The sequence below is a fragment of the Dioscorea cayenensis genome, chromosome 5 (genome assembly GCF_009730915.1).
Source record: "Dioscorea cayenensis subsp. rotundata cultivar TDr96_F1 chromosome 5, TDr96_F1_v2_PseudoChromosome.rev07_lg8_w22 25.fasta, whole genome shotgun sequence".
Lineage (NCBI taxonomy): Eukaryota > Viridiplantae > Streptophyta > Magnoliopsida > Dioscoreales > Dioscoreaceae > Dioscorea > Dioscorea cayenensis.
In genome coordinates, this window is record NC_052475.1 from 7,630,150 (window position 1) to 7,648,932 (window position 18,783).

Genomic DNA, 18,783 nt, shown 5'->3' on the forward strand with positions numbered 1-18,783 from the left:
TTAAAATTTTAAATCTAGAAACGAATTACAAACAGATAGTTTGTTTCAAAAAAATTATTTTTTAAAATTGGAAACGGATTAGAAACCAATTTATTTCTATTTCTAATAAAAAAATCAGATATAAAACAAAACTTTTTGTTTTTAATCTGTTTCTAATATTTGAAATATATATGATTTTGTTTAATCCGTTTCTAATTTCTGAAACAGATTAGAAACGAATTTGAATTCAAAACGGATGAGAAACGGAATCATTTTTGATCTGCAATGGAACAGATTCCGTTGCAGATCCTAATTTTAGAAACGGACACTTTTTGCATTGCTAATCAAATTATCAACCAGTATTTTAGGAATCGCAAAATTCCGTTTCTAATCCATTTCTAAATTAAATTAGCAACAGAAAAAGCTGTTTCTAAACTGTGATTTTGTTGTAGTGCCAGCGCCCATGTGTGTGTAGGCTTCGTGCCCACTTGCTCTGCTGAGGTTTGTACAAAACCCCTGCCTTTCTTAATGGCCTAGTTGCTCATTTTTGAAAAACCTTGAAAAACTCATAATACCAAAACAATGCTCCACCTAGATCTTACCGTGCTCAAAATTCTTTAACTTTGGAAGTTAAGGTACATAGGAATGATCTTATATCATTTACAAAGTCATTATATGAGATTGCATTGCAATATCTATTATTGGTACTCTAACCTCCCTATGAAAACCAGAATTTTATTAATTTTTCTAAACTAAACTGAGCTGTTAATGTGTTATTTAAAGAGTTTTGAAGGTTACATGATAGACACAAAAGCTAAATAAATAAATTTAAATAAATTGATGATCTATTTTAAATCTTTAGGGCTTCTGTAAATAAGCATACGGCTTATTACCTAACTAAACACTTTATAATTTTTTTAAAAAATTAATTACTTAAAAAATATATTTAATAACTATTTTTAAAAAAATACAAAGAAACTTCTTGGTAATTTCAGAGAACAAAAAATCAACTAAAAATTAACTTTACTTTTAACAATTTTCTAATCTCGATCTACATACAAAGTTGTCGCTCATCCTATATTTTCTCATCTTCTATAGACTCTCTTTCAGTAAAAGTATGCATGCCATTCCATCCAACACAAAACAGACCATTTAAATATACAATAATATATAAGGATTGAAAATTTCTAGACTAAGCCCATGAAGGAGCATATACAAAACACCATACTTCATCCCACACTACAAATACAAACAACCACCAATGCATGTATCTATATATATATATATATATATATATATTTAAGATATCAATAATAATAATAATAAAGTAGCAGTAGCAGTAGCAGTAGCAGTATGAGAAAGCATGGCTGGGCTGGAAGCAGAAGCACATCACATGCAGGCGACTCACTCCTTCAACCTCTTGAGGGACCCTTCCCTCTCTCCCAACCCCAACAAGAGTGGGGACGTGACGCCATACCCTATATCATATATCCTTTCTTGTGGGTCTGTCTCTTCTCTTTAAACACTACCAATAGTTATAACCCTTTAATTTATTTTTTTTAAAATACATACAGTCAAAGATAGAAAGAAAGAGTAGAAGGTACACATATATATGTGTATCACTTCTTCTCATGTGATGGTGTAAGTAAATAAAAACATGAAAAGAATGGAAGAGACATGCGTCACTTTACTTCTCATGAGTCATGAATAAATGTATAGAGCCATGAAATTTCATTCATCTTTAGAGCTTTTCTTTTGTCTAGCTACCATTCTTTTCTTGTGGCTCTTTATCTTGTCATCCCACACTGCCTTCTCAACAGTCTTTCTTGCACATGTGTCTTCACTTTTCTTTATTATAATTTAATATATATTATACTTGGCAGTGGCACCCCTACTTTATCAACAATAAGAAAAAGAAGAGTGGAATGGTTGTACTACTACACTGTTTCACATCTCTATGAGAAATAGAAGTAGAAGCCAAGAAGAAGAGAAGAAGAAGAAGAAGAATGATCTGAGTGTAAAGAGAATTACAGGGAAATGTACAGTTGAATGGACATGAAATGGATCTTATTTACATGAGAAAATCTAATGGCATTATAGTTGGTGTGGCTAAAGTACAACACTTAGTCATTGGTTATTGGGAGATGGACAAGGGCTCCACTTTTGTTATCTAATCATACCTACCAAAAGATGATGAACTTGTTTGTTATGTCCCATTGCATGCGTTTTAGTGACCCTGTGACTGTATGCATATCCAACTAAAAGGGCCTAGTGATTCATTTATAATCACTTATTCATTCATTCATTTTTAAAGCTTCACTGTGTCCTGGTGGGGTCTTCTCCAAAAGTGTTTATCAAGACACTTTTACACCTGTGTTTTGTTTGACTGAATTTAATTTAGTGCTAAAATTGTTGGCTCAAAAGTTTAATTATAGAAATGGTTTAGTTTTGAGTTTTGTCTGCTTATTAGACTTTTAATTAGGTTTCCATGCTATACATAGAAAGTGTTTTTTTCCCTAATTAATCCCTTTTTTTTTTGTTATTGACGTTGCAATAATTGATCGTATTTATGTTACATAGTTAATATGAATTTAAATAATATAAAATTTCATATGTTATTAAATAGTGTACTTGTTATTCAATTAGAAAAATCACTGTTTATGACAAGTAAGGAAAATTACAATAGGAAGATAATATAAAGGACAAATAAAATCAATTATATGAATAAAAATAGTGATGGATAAACAAAGAGGACAAATCAGTTAATTAAATTTTATATGTGACATTTCTTTTTTTCAATTGTTGCTGTTATAATGGTTTAATGAAGATTATACTCTGATTTAAAAAATCCTTATTGCTATATTGTATCTACATTCACACTCATAAAATACATGGGTTTTACTCAAACTATAAAATACAAAAATTTAAGAAACTAAAAGAAGACAACATGTCAATTATATATGTGTTTTTTTTTCTTTTTTTTCTTTCCTTATTGAGCTATATATATATATATATATATATATTTGATAAAGTGAATTGATTGAACTATATCTCTCAAAAGATTTAATTATCATAATATTTTTGATTTCATATTAAATTAAATAAATTTTCATTTTGTCAATATAATAACGATATTGGTAAAATAACTACTAGTCCACACCTTAGTTAATTTAAAAAAATATAAATTTCAATCTACAAGTTTGGTTTCTCATCCAATCAATTTAAAATTTTAAATTAACTATGACTCACAAAATATTTTTTCGATAAATATGAAGAAATCATGTTAAAAGTGTGTTTAGGAATGGACTTGCTATCCTCAACATACATTTGTTCTCATTATAGTTTAATTCTAACATATATATATATATATATATATATATTATCATTAATATTATTCATTTTTTTTTTCTTGCTTATAACCAAATAAACAAACTATGTCCACACAAAACCAAACCAAATGAGTTGAACTTGATCAAACCCAACCAGGTCACATTTCACGCGTGCAAACCTCGATAATCACGCCCATTCTACCTTCCTTTTTCTTTTCTCTCGCTTTGTTTCACAAACCCCACCCACACTTCTCTCCTTCCACCCCTCTTTTTTGCCATTCTTGCTCTCTCTCTCTCTCTTTCTCTCTTTCTTTGAAGCGTGCTTCAAGGCACCATCGTTGGGTCGCCGCCCTCGTTTTTCTCTCTCTCTCTCTCTCTCTTCTCCACAGTCCACAGACATTCTCTGCTTTCTCTCCTCCATCGATCCTCACGCCCTCCCCCACTTTCTCTTTCTTGCTTTTTCTAGTGTGAGAGAAAGAGAGAAAGAGAAAGAGAGACTCCCATAAAGATCCACATAATCTCACACTGAAAGCGTTGCTTTCCTTCACTTTTTTATATCCATAACACCACTCCCCATTCCTCCTTACCCTCTTACTATACTATTCCCCCATCATCACCATCATCTTCTCCCATTCTCACCCCCCAACTCTTCTTCTCTTTATCTCTATCTCTATCTCTATCTCTATTCCCTTTTTTTCTTTGTCATTCCTTAACCTTAAAAAGAAGGTTGTTTTCAGGTTCGTTCATTTCTCCTTCTTCTTCTTCTTCTTCTTCTTCTTCTTTCTTAGGGTTGATCTCTTTGTTGTGATTTTTAATCATTCTTTTTTTAGTGAGACGAATAAGAAATTCTAAGCAAAGCCTGCGACGACGTCGAAGGCGTGAAGAACTGAGACGTTACTTCAGCGTTCACGGTATTATTACTACTTTGAATTCTTTTTTAGAAATGTATACATATATCTATCTCTATATATATATATACATATGAACACGAGATTCTCATGTGTCATGATTGCGCTTCGTGTTCGTTTTGCTTGTCCATTCGTCGTTTTCCTCATGACGACCCTGTTAATTTCACCTCACGGTGAGAATACCCTCCCTCTCTCGAATTCAACCATTACACGTTGTTGTAAGGCGTGGTGCTTGCACGCAAGCGTGCAGCACTACTTTTACCTCTTAAATTATAATAAGAAATAATAAATAATAATAATTAATAGCAGGAACTTTTATAATTGGAAAAAATAAAAAAAATAAAATAAAAAAAAACTGTAAAATATATATAGCCCATCCATAGAGGGACCCACAACTGTCCCCCACCAACTGGCAAACGCACTAGCTATCAGTGGTATTAGCAGCAAGAGCAGCTACTCCAGATTTCTTTCTACTCTTCCCGAAATGTCCTCATAAACCCCTCGAAATGACTGCCCATTATATTCCTTCAGCCAGCCCCCACTTTCTCAGTCTGAACAAAGTCTGCAAATCCCCGTAATTCAGAAAACGACCCAACACAACACTCTTCAGTCTTCATCCATTCCCTTTTCAAAACCTAATAATATCATACATTTTAATATATTTATTTATGTATTGATAAAAATGTAGAGAGAGAGAGAGAGAGATGAGATGTCAGTTGGGGGCGGGGGCACTCACGGGCGGCGTGCGCATGGCACTAGAGGTGTGGTGTGTGGGTTGCGCGCAGCACTAAACCCGCTTCCATAGCACTGTGCCTGCGTGCTGAATGCTCCGGTTTGTCCCATGGGCTTTTAGGAAAGAGTGTCCTTGTCCTTGCTGCCCGCTGCTCTGTGCCTTCCCATCAAACAACTCTCTTAACTCCTCCTCTCTCACCCATCCCTATCATTCCCTTTCCCTTCTTCTCACATCCCCAAGCATCATTTTTTTATTTTTTTTAATATGTTTTGCTATTTTTATTTTTAGTTCTTTTGTATAGTGTTATCTCCCATGTCTTATGCTTAGACCAGTCAAAGAAATCCACATCAGAAAAAAAAAAACATGTATATATATATATATATGTTTTTTTTTTCCTTTGTGTTGGTATTGAGTTATTGCCAGTTTAAGGAGTTGGAGAAGGCATGGCCCCAAGTGGCTGATGCAAAGGAGAGTGTGATTGACAGGAAGTAATCATGCTCTTCTGTCTTCTTCTGCAGCTTCTTGGCAGCCGTTACTTGCAACGTATCTCCCTTCCACCACTTGCTCTTTCTATTCTTAGGATCAGCAGATAAAAATAATATATATAAAGACCAGATTGGGTTTAATGAATAATGAATACATGGCATTATTGCAAACATATATACCACTTTACATGGTCTGAAGTTTTCAACTGTGTGGGTATCAATGCGGTGCTGCTGCAACGCTGGTGTTTTTGTTGGTCTGGTTTGAATTTATGCTTGTTTTCTGAAATCTCTGCAATGTTTTCTTGTACCGCTAGCGCCAGCTCTTAAAGCTTGCAAGACCACCACAATGATGGTTTTTTGTTTGTGTAGGGATAAATGCGTGGAAGTAGCTTTGTATTGCTCATTGTGCAATGCTTGCAGTAGTTGAGAGGGAAAGGAGCTGCCTTGGGCGTTCTTCGCCTTACACTGCTGATATGCCTGCTAGGCAGATGATGATGGAACCCAGTGGAGGGGAAAGGCGTGTTGTTGTCGTCCCCAAGAAGCCCTTGCAAAGTTCTGTGAACCAGCAGAAGTTGGAGTGCCAGGAGCCACCATTGCAGGAGCCCAAGAAGGGTGCAGGGAGGAGGAGGGTCAGGGGGAAAGGAAAGGGTGGTTCTTCTGCTCAGACTATGGCTCAGTCTCATGTTGAACATATTGGTTTGGATGTTGTTGCTCCTCCTGTCTCCACCAAAGGCATTGGCTTTCAGCGTCGCCCTGGGTTTGGTGTTGTGGGCACAAAGTGCATTGTGAAGGCAAATCACTTCCTTGCTGAGCTTCCTGACAAGGACTTGAACCACTATGATGTAAGTTTTGGTCGGTAGAGGTGAATTTTTTTTGTTTGTGGGAATACTGGCAAAAAAGGAAAACAAAATGGTGTTTTTATTACCTGGTTTTGTTCACAGGTCACAATAACACCAGAGGTTGCTTCAAGGACTATGAACAGGGCTATCATGGCAGAGTTGGTGAGGCTTTATAGAGAGACTGAGCTGGGTATGAGGCTTCCTGCTTATGATGGGAGAAAGAGCCTTTATACTGCTGGGGTTCTCCCTTTTACTTCAAAAGAGTTTGTTGTGAAGATCACCGAGGAAGATGACGGTCTTGGGGTCAATAGGTTTGATTGTCTTAAAATTTTTTCTTTGTATATTTGGTCTGTCTAAGCTTGTTGTACTGTTCCTCGGGTGTTTGCTGCTTGTTGGTATTGCACTGAAGCACTTGTTTGATGTCTGAAGGGAGAAGGAATATAGAGTGGCAATCAAGTTTGTGGCCCGTGCTGATCTTCATCACTTGCGACAATTTATAGCTGGAAAGCAAGCAGATGCTCCCCAAGAAACCTTGCAGGTTCTTGATATTGTTTTAAGGGAGCTGTCCAGCAAAAGGTACCATTTTTGGTTTCGGATTAGGATCATGTTTGTGTAGTTGATGATGACTCCTAACTCTTTATATGATTTTTCTTACCTGAATTACTGTTAGATATATTTCGATCGGGAGATCCTTCTATTCAGCTGATATCAGGAAGCCTCAAAGGCTTGGTGATGGATTGCAGTCCTGGTGTGGCTTCTATCAGAGCATCAGGCCTACTCAGATGGGTCTTTCTCTTAATATTGGTATGGGATTGGCAAGTTTTCATCACGTGTCTTGTGCATCATGCAATAAAATTTCAGATTCTAGGTTTTCGTCTGATCTTTCTTCTTGTTTTGTTAGTACTTCTCATTGTTAACATTTTTTTGTCAGATATGTCGTCCACTGCCTTCATAGAACCACTCCCTGTGATTGAGTTCGTAGCCCAAATCCTTGGCAAAGATGTATTATCCAGACCATTATCTGATGCCAATCGGATTAAGGTGATTTTTTACCTGACAAACTAACTCTTACTTTCCTGACTCACACAATGTGCTGTGTGGATGCTTATTATGAATTTTCTTTATGATGTTTAAGCATTCATTGTATACTGAAGTGCACTGTTCTTGTTCCTGTGTGAGCTGGACAGATAAAAAAGGCTCTTAGAGGTGTTAAAGTTGAAGTAACTCACAGGGGAAGTGTACGACGAAAATACCGGATTTCAGGGTTGACATCTCAACCCACTCGAGAGCTAATGTATGATCTCAACATTTTTTGCCTGCATTTGTTTTTTCTGACAAAGTTTGACTCCCAATTCATTTGCAAATTTGTATTTTCATAGTGATATTATGGCATATATCACACGAACAAAAAAAAATCATAGAAGGAATCGTTACCCGACAGCACTCGTAGATAACATAAATTAGCAGAAAATCAGTCACTTAACAATGTATAGTTTATGAGAAGTGTCTTGCACGATGTTTTTGTCCAGCCGCCAAATCAAGCATCACCATTGATTAAGACCGTGTCCTCAGTGAGCATCCAATATTTAATTATTATCTACATCAACCAAGCAACTCCATTAGGACTTTGTCCTAAGTGGACATTCAATATTTAATTATTATCTAGATCAATTTATGGTTAGTCATATATTTATTTTTTTAAGTGAATATCTTTACAGGTGTAAGCATATTCACTCCTAGAGATTTGACCTTTACCAAAATTACTGGAAATGGGTATAGGATCCTCATAAGTGAGTTACATAGAAAGAAAATTTGAAAATTCTCATCTTAAATAATGTAAAAAATGCAAAATAACATTCACCTTAGTTGTTTTTGACCTCACCTTTTTACTTTTGTGCGGTTAAACAATTTTGCTCAAGGTTGCTTCTCCCTGTAATTGTATTGCCTCTGGCTATAATATTTTCAGTGTCCGTTTCTTGGTTGCTTTTTGATTATAGTCGCTATCTTGTCCTAAAGTATCTTCACTATTATCTCTAATTTTTCTGAAGCTTTACTTTTTATAGTTTCCCAGTGGATGATCAAATGAACATGAAATCAGTGGTTGAGTACTTCAAGGAGATGTATGGGTTTACGATTCAGCATTCTCATCTTCCTTGCCTTCAGGTAGGAAACCAGAAGAAGGCAAATTATCTGCCAATGGAGGTGAGTGCTCTATAATTCCTGATGCTTTTACCAAACTTGCCCAACGTTTCTCCAAGTATGTTTATACGTGTTTGTTTTCAGGCATGCAAGATAGTTGAGGGCCAGAGATATACCAAAAGGTTGAATGAAAAGCAAATCACATCATTGCTTAAAGTTACTTGCCAGAGGCCCAGAGATCAGGAGATGGATATTTTGCAGGTACAATGCCATTGTACCTAAGTCAAAAACGTATTATCTCCCGTGTTATAAAGTACATATGCAGAACAACAATTTTTTTATATGTAGTGGAAAATAATATCATATGTGATTATTGTGAAAAGCTTTTTAATTTGAGTGCTTTTCTTCTGTATCTCATGTTATAATTTTTCGTATTGCATTAACCTCGTACATGCTTTTGGGACTTGAGATTCATCTTGCTCCAAGTTCTGAAAAAGTTATATATCTTTATTAAAAGTAGGATTGCATATGTAATCGACTCTTTTAAACCATTGTGGAGAGGCTAAAAGTTCTTTCTTGCTGCTTGGGTTGGACATTCCCCACTCAGATGTATGCTAGAACATTTGCATGAGAAGAAACTGACTTTCTATAGGCATTATACTAGATTGTCATGGTTACTGGGTATGCTAAAGCAAGTTAGCAACTATTTCTGTTTATGTATTCGATATGCATGTTATGATCTGTTGAAATCTGTCTAGCTGGTAATGCGACCTATATGTTTCCATCTTGGGAACAATTGGGTTCCCTCTTAAACAGTAGTTTCTTATGTTATAATTGAGCACAGGCCTAATTTTGTGAGAATGTGACTTTATGATTGGTCTGCCATCTACATCACCCCACATTATTGTTACAGCTTTAGGTCACTAGAAGCCATGCACTTATCTTGTCCTTTAGTGACTTTTCAGGATTTGCCTTTCTAATATATTGATGTCAATCTGGATGGGTTCTGTTTTGTGTAATGTTTCCATCAAGGTGCTAATTGTCATGTTACTTATCTATCTTGTTTAGACAGTTCAACAAAATGGTTATGATCAAGACCCTTATGCAAAAGAGTTCGGAATAAACATTACTGATAAGCTTACATCAGTTGAAGCTCGTGTGCTTCCACCCCCCTGGGTAATGAAGAGTTTCATTATGCGATCCTTTTTTTTTGTTCGAAGGCTGCTTTCTGTCACACCAAATTACCATCATTAGCTGAAATGTGTTTCTACCATTTGTGTTTTTAAGCTTAAATATCATGACACTGGGAGAGAAAAGGAGTGTTTGCCTCAGGTTGGCCAGTGGAATATGATGAACAAGGTATAAGCTGCATTTGGTTTCAGATTCAAGCTGATACTTTCATGCAAGCATCTATTTTTCTTGCTAGAAGACACCTGATGGCAGCTTTATCTCATGTCCCTAAACTATTGTCATTGCAGAAAGTAATAAATGGATGCAAAGTAAATAACTGGGCTTGCATAAACTTTTCGCGGAGCGTGCAAGAAACCACTGCTCGTGGGTTTTGCCAGGAGCTTGCTCAGATGTGCCAAATATCTGGAATGGTAAACTTGGGGAGGCTTAAAATAGACATATTTGGCCTGTTCTACACGACTTTTTTGTCAATATATTGTCAAACGTATTTAATTGAGTTTCATTGGTTCATGGCAGGAGTTCAACCATGAACCTGTAATACCTATTTATGCCACCAGGCCAGAGCAAGTAGAAAAGGCTCTTAAACATGTTTATAATGCAGCGATGCACAAGCTCAGAGGGAAGGAGCTGGAGCTTCTATTAGCCATCCTTCCTGATAACAATGGTTCCTTATATGGTGTGTCTGAATTCTGATTCTGAATACAGATGTGGTGGTGTTTCCTTTGATTTATTCTCAATGCATTAGACAATTGATTCATGAGATTCTGTTGTGACCTGAATATCATACACAGGTGATCTTAAACGAATCTGTGAAACTGATTTGGGATTAATATCTCAATGCTGCCTAACAAAGCATGTTTTCAAGATAAGCAAACAGTATTTGGCAAATGTGTCACTTAAAATCAATGTCAAGGTAATATTTTTGGTGTTATGGGATGGCAATACAATGTAGTTCTCTTATGTAGTCATATGTTCTTGTTGAATTTCTTTTTTGTCATCTTTCTCTAGAGAATTTTGTTTTATTTGTATATTCAATCTATTTACTCGCCCCTTTTTTTTAATTTCTATAATTTGTACAGATGGGAGGAAGAAATGCTGTACTTCTAGATGCTATTAGTAGAAGAATTCCATTGGTCAGTGACAAACCAACCATAATATTTGGTGCAGATGTAACTCATCCAGAAAAGGGGGAGGACTCTAGTCCTTCAATTGCTGCTGTAAGTAAAACAATTCATTAGTTTATTTAATCTTTGATTGATTGTTTTGTTATTGCACTGCCATTGAATGCCTTTTTTCCCCTATTATAGGTCGTTGCTTCCCAAGATTGGCCTGAAGTCACAAAATATGCGGGATTGGTGTGTGCACAGGCTCATCGGCAAGAACTTATTCAAGACCTGTTCAAGACATGGCATGATCCTCAGAGGGGAGTGGTCAGTGGAGGCATGATCAGGTTTGTACCATCATGGATGTTATCAACTCTGGTTAGTTGTTGAATGATGATCAACTGGTCTTCTGTTGCCATCAAATTGTCAACTATGACTCCACATGTCATGAAATCTAACTTATTCTTGACTTGTATTTTTTAGAATATTCCTCACTGTCACTTTATCCTTGAGAACTTACATTCTGTTAGTGCTATGTCTAATCACTAGCTTAAAGTTTGGACTATGTCCTGTCTTTGGTGCCTTGCTATTTTATTGTTCGCCCTATATTGTGTGTACAGGGGCGAATGTGTTATTTTATTTATTATTTCAAATTTTGCTGTTCTCATCTCAAGTCTTGAACTACTTTCCAGAGAGCTTCTCCTATCATTTCAGAAGGCAACTGGACAAAAGCCACAAAGAATAATCTTTTACAGGTAGCGTAGCTGCAACAATTTGTTTTCCAAATGTGGTTTTTAATTGAATCTTTGTACAGGGATGGTGTTAGTGAAGGTCAATTCTATCAAGTCCTGCTATATGAGTTAGATGCCATTCGAAAGGTTGCCATTTGCCAATTTTTTTTTTTAATCCTCTCTATTTTTGTAATCATCTGACAGTAATTTTTTATTCCCTATATTGTGCAGGCATGTGCATCATTAGAGCCAAATTACCAACCTCCCGTGACTTTTGTGGTTGTTCAGAAGCGCCATCATACAAGGCTTTTTGCTAACAACCACAAAGATCGAAGTAGCACTGACAGGAGCGGAAATATTCTACCTGGTAATTGTTTGTAGATGTAGCCAAATGTAGAGTCACACTATGATGCTCAATACCTTATTGTACTCATCATCTTCAGGTTTTGATTCATTGGATAATAAAAATCTGAAAGAGATTAATATTTGCAGGTACAGTGGTGGATTCCAAGATTTGTCATCCGACTGAATTTGACTTTTACCTTTGCAGTCATGCTGGAATTCAGGCAAGTAGTAATTATCCATTTTGTTGGTTTTGAAGACAATTTGGATCTCCAATACTGATTTTGTCAACCATGTGTTGCTTGGTTTCTTCTAGGGAACAAGTAGGCCAGCCCATTACCATGTTTTATGGGATGAAAACAATTTCACTGCTGATGAAATGCAGACACTGACGAACAATTTGTGTTATACGTAATAAAGTTATCACTCACAAATTCATTGATTTAATATGTTCATGTTATGTTCAGTTATTAATTATATGGATGTACTGTTTTCAGGTATGCTCGGTGCACTCGGTCTGTTTCTGTTGGTAGGTACTAGTGCTCTTTACATTTGGACATCATCAATTGCACATTATCACTGTTTCATAACCATCTGATCTTGCTACAATTCTTTGTTTTTCTCATAAAATATTTATTAATGATGAATGAATTAAGTATAGGACTGATTTATTAGTTCAAGAGCCAAGACTCAGTTAATCAAGTTAAGACTATTGATTCTGACATTCATTTCGTGTTTGGCCTTGAACAGTGCCACCTGCTTACTATGCACATCTAGCTGCATTCCGAGCCCGGTTCTACATGCAGCCTGAGATAGCCGAAACCCCGACATCGAAGACCACTCGAACAATCAATGGGTGTTCCGTGAAGCCTTTGCCAGCACTCAAGGAGAAGGTGAAGAAGGTGATGTTTTACTGTTGAGAAATGAAAAACATGACATAAATCAAGGGTTGTATCATACTGTAGAGAGAAGGGAAAGGGATGGAAGTAAGGAAGGAAGGAAGGAAGGAAGGTGTTTTGAAAACATGCAGTTCCCACATTGAGCCTTTTTTGGGCTTGTTTGAGGAAATGCATAGTTGAGGTTGTGTATGTATACTAGTGAGTTTTAGGAATGTGTTTCATGTGCATCATTCTGATGTTTCAATCTCTGTTCATTCTGAACACAACTTATATGAAGGTAGTAGCTAGTTAGTTATCCATGTAAATATTTTGGTTTCTTGGATAAATCCATTATCATGATATGCCATTTTCTTTGAAGTTAACCTTCCCAACAACCAAATAGCATTTATATAAGGTGCAAAAACAAGGTTTTGGATGCTTCTCAGAAAGAGCTCAATTTGATTGTGTTTTTAATTCTTTATCCAAAGTTTCAAAGGTTGGTATGAATGCTAATCATGTCTGGATGGTCAGGAGGTGTTTCAATCAATCTCATTCTTTGTTGTATGGCAATATTATGCACCGACACAGCTAGAGTTCAATCCTAATGACCAAAAACATGCAGGGCGTTTTCCATTAGTGGTCAAAATATAATTATGAATAATAGAGTTTTTTTTTTTCAGACATGTTATTTAAATTCAAAAGAAAATCTATTAATATTTGTATTTCAAACGAGCATATCATGTTAATAATCTCATTGTAAAATAATATTTTATTATAAACTCAAAGGGGAATTATTTTGTTGGTTCGAATAATTTTGTGTTTTTAATGAGTGTTTTAATTTTCAAGTCACGTGTTTTTTTATGAGTTTCCTAATTTTTCAAGTCACACGTCTCTAAGGAGTTTAATTTTATAATATTGGGGTTTTTAAAAGAAAACCACCTCGTTGATCTAGTTAAGTTTTTTTCTCACACTGAACTGTGATTAAAATTAATTAGAATTAAAGTTATAAAGCTCCACAGATTTGTATTTAATAAAGAATTAAAGTTATAAAACTCCACGGATTTGTGTAATTTAATAAGGAATTGGGTTGCAAAACTGTAAAGATATAATTGAAAGAGAAACTAGTTAATATAATCGTATTAAATAAGGTTCAAATTTCTTTTTCTTCCTTTATTATTATGATTATTCCTTTGATTCTCTCTCTGTGATATAAAAAGATGTCATTATGGTATTGTGCTCACATTTTTTTATAGGTCGTAGGTAAATTAGTTTTTATAATTTTGTAATTGGGATTTTGCCGAGAGGCAGCTAAAAAGATAAGGTATAAGTAGGGGGTGTAGAAAACTTTGTTTTTGTTTTTGTTTTTGTTTTAACAGTAGCTATTTATTAGAACAATATGAAAGTATACATGCTAGAGAATAAAAATGACATCATATTACCAAAATAAAAAAACAACAAGCTAACAATAGCTAAAAACAGGGAAATCGACTATAAATTAAAACCCGCTTCATCAACAGCCTTTATGAGCCATCTCGGCTTTTCTAAACCTTTGTGAAACAAGGAAATTGGAACCGAATTAATTCCATGAAAAACTATAGATCCGCTAAACCTTTGTGAAACAAGGAAATTGGGAACCGAATTAATTCCATGAAAAACAATAGATCCAGCAAGACGATTCCAATTCCGCGCAATATGCGTGACAGTGTAGTTTTTCCAAGGCAAAAGCAGCTGGCGAAGATTAGTGATGGCACCATGCGCCAACCATTTAATCATACAAGGTCGACCATCCAACACCTTGGTGATGTCTGAGGAGCTGGTAAAAATCCTTGAAATGTTAAAGTTTTCCATCCGAGCACAGTGCATTGCTACATTCAAAGCCTTTATTTCAGCATCTAAGTTTGAGTTATGTAACACTTTGACAAAATCCTTCAAGAGCAATATTAAAATTAGCATCCATAAATACAAAACCGGTCCACCAATACCTATATCATAGAGCCATTAGAGCTAATTATTGCAGAGTATATACAATAAGTTCCAGAGTTAGCCTATTCAAAATGTAAAACTGTCTTCCCATTTGTGCCAAAGGCACATATCTATATATTCCTTTACATGCTCCATAACCTCATAAGCAACCAAAATAAAAAAATTGGGATGTTGATTCCTGAAAAAATTTGATTGCAACGGGCTTTTTAAATAAGCCAAATAACAACAACAATTATGGAGGCTTTAAAAATAGAGGACTTAGAATCATGCAAATCAAGCCAATTTCTAGCTGAAATATGGTTTGTGAACACCAAGGATTGGCCAAAGAGATTAGCAATTCAATTCCAAAGTAACTGAGTCTTTGAGCAAAGATTAAATATGTGCTCAGTCGATTCATTTTCCAGCCCACAAAATACACATGGAGCAACAAGACCCGTTAATAGCATTGAGATAATCATAAGTTTTGACTTTGTCGCGCAACAGAAGCCAAACAAAAAATTTAGCTCTGGGAAAAGTATGAATCCTCCAAAGATTTCTCCATCCAATCCAATGGTCAGTTTGAGAATGTGTGCTACTGAAATGAGAATACACAGCAATAATAATATAATTGTTTTTAGTCCCAGGAAACCATACCCATTGGTTAGGAGCCTGAGGATCAATAGTTCCATGACTTACGATAGGAGAATCAAAGTTATGCCCAAAAATATCAAACAGATCATTAGAGCACCAATTACCATTTTGAATGTAGGCATTCAGATTGAAGTTTTCAAAATAAAGGTCCATATTAAGAAAGGTTGGGTTAAACACAATTGGGATTTCGGAAAATGAAGGATCATAAAAAAGGAAACAATCGAAGGGTTCACAGATTGCATCCAAAGACATGATCTGATTTCAATTGCAACCTTGCAAATACCCCTATAAAACTAAGCAACATTGGTAGGGATATTGGAATACCAAACGCTCAACATCCCATATTTAGCAATTGAAATATCCGCCAGAAGATTTGCGTGCAATTTAAATAGTTCAAAATCATTTTTGGCCATCATAGAAAGTTTGGCTAATCGAAGATTCCTAATTTCGACACCCCCATCAGCTTTATCAAGCATAGTGTCATGCCAATTAACAAGAGGGATGCCACTACTATTTGCCACAGTTACCCTAAAAGAGTTTTCTAGCACATCTAGAAATCCTATCAAGGATACTATCAGGGATAGGGTAAAGTAAAAGATAATAGACTCACAAAGCCATACGAATGCTATTAATTAAATTAACTTTCCACGCTTGGACAACGTAGATTTCTTCCAACCACCCGTAACCCTATTCACTTTATCCATCATGGACTGAAAACAAGCCACTGCCAACGGCTTGTAAGAAATGAGGAAAACCCAAATAAACAAAAGTATATGGAAATGTTCAAAATCACCTGAATACTATTGGCAACCCTTTTATTAAACCAATGAGGAACAAATAAGTTGGATTTAGAAAGATTTGGAGTCTGGCTAGTCAAAGAGGTATTAATATTCAAACACATTTTAACATTTTTGGCAGCTCTTCGAGTGGTATTGGTAATAATGATTAAATCATCAGCATACATAAGATGATTGAAATCATTTCTCATAGTAGGACACCAACCCGGAATTAAGTTTAGATTGCGAGCATAATTAAGCATGTTGGATAAATTTTGGGAGACAAGAATAAAAGGATAAGGAGAAAGGGTGGTCTCCTTGTCTAACACCTCTAGAAGGTTTAATCCAATGAGAAGGTTTGCATTTATCAGAAAAGAAAAGGAAACTAGAATCAAGGCAACCTTTAATCCAAGAAATCCAAATGTTAAGAAAACCCATACGGCCTAAAGTGGCAAGAATAACATCCCAATCTCAAGGTATCATGTTTTTAATAAACCAAATAGATTATGTTTGTACTATAAGAATTAAGACATTTAGTAACCATCTTTTTTGTAACTATCTATCATTTTGTCACAAATATGAAGTTTTTTATGATAAGAAAATTAATTAACACTATCTTTTAAGTTAATTATGATGATTTTTTTGTCACTAAAATATTATAATTGTGACTATTTAGGATCTCTCATAATTACGTTATCACTATTAATATACTAATAGTGTCATAATCTTTTTGTAATTGTCAGTCAATAATATTTTCATTTGTTGTGACGAAAGTATTCTTTGCCACCAATTATTTTATTTTTTTTATCACATTTTTTCTCATAAAAAATTTAACTATTTAGTGTGTACTAAATGTTGTCACAAAAAACAAGATTAATATTGTGGTCTTCTTAAAGGCTCTGCTCGTTTAGAGCTCAAATTGAAACCCTCTAAAAACCAATAAGTAAAGTATGATTAACATATTTTAGAGACCAAATTCAATGTGTGTGTATATATATATATAAACATTTTTTTTAAAAAAAAACTATTCAAATTTTAAAAATATTTGTAAAAATATGAAATAAAAATCGATGTAAAAAAATACTCCCCAAATTTAGGGCTTGTTTGGGTACTACTAAAGTTCCATAGGAATGGTGGTAGTTCCTATGGAATTTAGTATTATGTAGGAAATCATAAGAATGGGTGATTGAATATTCTTTTCACATGTTAAAATTTCTATGGAGTCATATGATTCCATAGGAATTTTACAAAGGGGTGGGGACCAATATAATTTTCCTTTATTTTCGGCTGGGATCTGCGATTCTGACAAGGGAAAGGGATAAGGATTGGCCACCATGCCTCCGGTGACCACGACCTCACCTCCGTCTACGACTCCAGTGACTGCGACCTTGCCTCTGCCTACACCTCCCACTCCCTCCGTCTCCATTCCCCCCTGGGGCCCGTTTAGATCCCAATGAGGGCTCACCATGACTGTTGGAGAAGGAGTCCAAGGATCTTTGAGTTTGTTTATCATCCAGTTTCTTCATCGGTCCTAGTTTCATTGTGGAGAAGAAGGGGTTAAAGAAGGCTGGTGCTTCTGGAGTTTGTGTAGGTACTTTCTTTTTGCTCTGAGTTTTGTGGAGAGAAGATGGGGGATCTAGTGATAAGAAAGACAAAAAGGATGCTTAATCTCTTATTCTGGTTGTATTTTTGGGAAAAAGGAGTTGAATAATCAGCTAAAAAAAACAAAAACTTGTTTTGATTGTATTAGCCTTAATAGTTTGTATGTTGTTCTTGTTTTTGGTTTTTTGGGTTTTTTTTCTTTTATAAACCATATTCAATTAAGATTGATACTAATTAAGGTGATGGTGAGTATGATCTATGATGATACACTTGATAAGTTGTTCATAGTTGTTTAGTTAGAAGTCGGTTGTTGATCAAACAAGTAGATTAGTTTGTGGCTATCATCTGCACTTGGAGTCGGAATAAATGGTTCTGTACCAAAATTGAAAACAGTTTGGATGGTTTTATTTTATTGGAAGATGGTTTTGTTATTGTTGTAAAGCTATTGATTATATAGACGGTTAAAGTTTTCAATCTGTTCATTCATAATCTTTCTGAATTTATGCATTTCTTCTGTCAGCCATCTTTAATATTATGTATTTGGTATGCATTCTAATAGCTTTCTATTTTGGCAGGACAAATAAGTAATAGTGATTTATCCTTAAAAGCATAAAATTTGTCTTTCCATTACAATATTAATGTCTACCTTTCAGCTACATATTATTTCTATTTTAGGTTATGAAGTATGAGAGTATCTTACTCTCTTAAGATTTGAATATGTCCTTGGTGTTGTGTTCCCAACATGATAGGTATAGTTTGTAATAGGTTGGAGCTTTTGATGTTAGTTTTCTGTTTTAATAGTTGCTTGAGTGCCTCTTACCAATTTCCCATTTTTGTTGACAAGCTAGATGTGCTATCCTATGAGTCTAGACCATGAAAGGCTCATGAGAAATATGTTTGTGATTACATAGTCGTGACTTGCATTATGAGAACCTTATGTGAAAGAATTATTTGATGAGAGAAAGTTCTGTGTTGTCATATTACACATTATGAGAACCTTACGTGAAAGAGTGGTGTTATGCTTCTTGACAAATGCTCGGTCTTTGGTCCGTGTGTGTGTTGTTATTATTAAGAAATCCTAAATTTGTGGATTATTGAAACATATATAAGACATTTCTTTTATGAAAAACAATTA

The 18,783-nt window shown here is 35.1% G+C and overlaps 1 protein-coding gene across 4 annotated transcripts; it reads left to right on the plus strand.

Annotated features, from left to right (window-relative positions):
* The first annotated feature begins 3,667 nt into the window (after nt 1-3,667).
* On the plus strand, nt 3,668-13,035 carry LOC120261194 (protein argonaute PNH1-like). 4 transcript variants are annotated; one of them, XM_039268974.1, is made up of 24 exons: nt 3,668-4,045; nt 4,139-4,219; nt 5,804-6,276; nt 6,376-6,584; nt 6,703-6,849; nt 6,944-7,077; nt 7,205-7,314; nt 7,461-7,567; nt 8,337-8,475; nt 8,557-8,673; nt 9,481-9,588; nt 9,700-9,771; nt 9,891-10,013; nt 10,120-10,279; nt 10,395-10,516; nt 10,683-10,820; nt 10,911-11,053; nt 11,399-11,461; nt 11,521-11,584; nt 11,669-11,804; nt 11,930-12,003; nt 12,096-12,190; nt 12,277-12,308; nt 12,530-13,035. In XM_039268974.1, the coding sequence occupies exons 3-24, from the start codon at nt 5,845-5,847 to the stop codon at nt 12,697-12,699; spliced, it is 2,895 nt and encodes a 964-aa protein (XP_039124908.1). In that variant the 5' UTR covers nt 3,668-4,045; nt 4,139-4,219; nt 5,804-5,844; the 3' UTR covers nt 12,700-13,035. The 4 variants fall into 4 exon arrangements, with proteins under 4 accessions (XP_039124908.1, XP_039124912.1, XP_039124909.1 ...); XM_039268978.1 differs by lacking the exons at nt 3,668-4,045; nt 4,139-4,219 and adding an exon at nt 4,922-5,048; XM_039268975.1 differs by lacking the exons at nt 3,668-4,045; nt 4,139-4,219 and adding an exon at nt 5,382-5,492.
* The last annotated feature ends 5,748 nt before the right edge of the window (nt 13,036-18,783 follow it).

Coding starts and splice junctions, on each gene's coding strand:
- LOC120261194 (XM_039268974.1), top strand. CDS start 5,845: ATGCTTGCAGTAGTTGAGAGGGAAAGGAGCTGCCTTGGGCGTTCTTCG. Junction 8,476..8,556: donor CAAATTATCTGCCAATGGAG/GTGAGTGCTCTA, acceptor GTTTGTTTTCAG/GCATGCAAGATAGTTGAGGG. Junction 12,004..12,095: donor GCAGTCATGCTGGAATTCAG/GCAAGTAGTAAT, acceptor GGTTTCTTCTAG/GGAACAAGTAGGCCAGCCCA.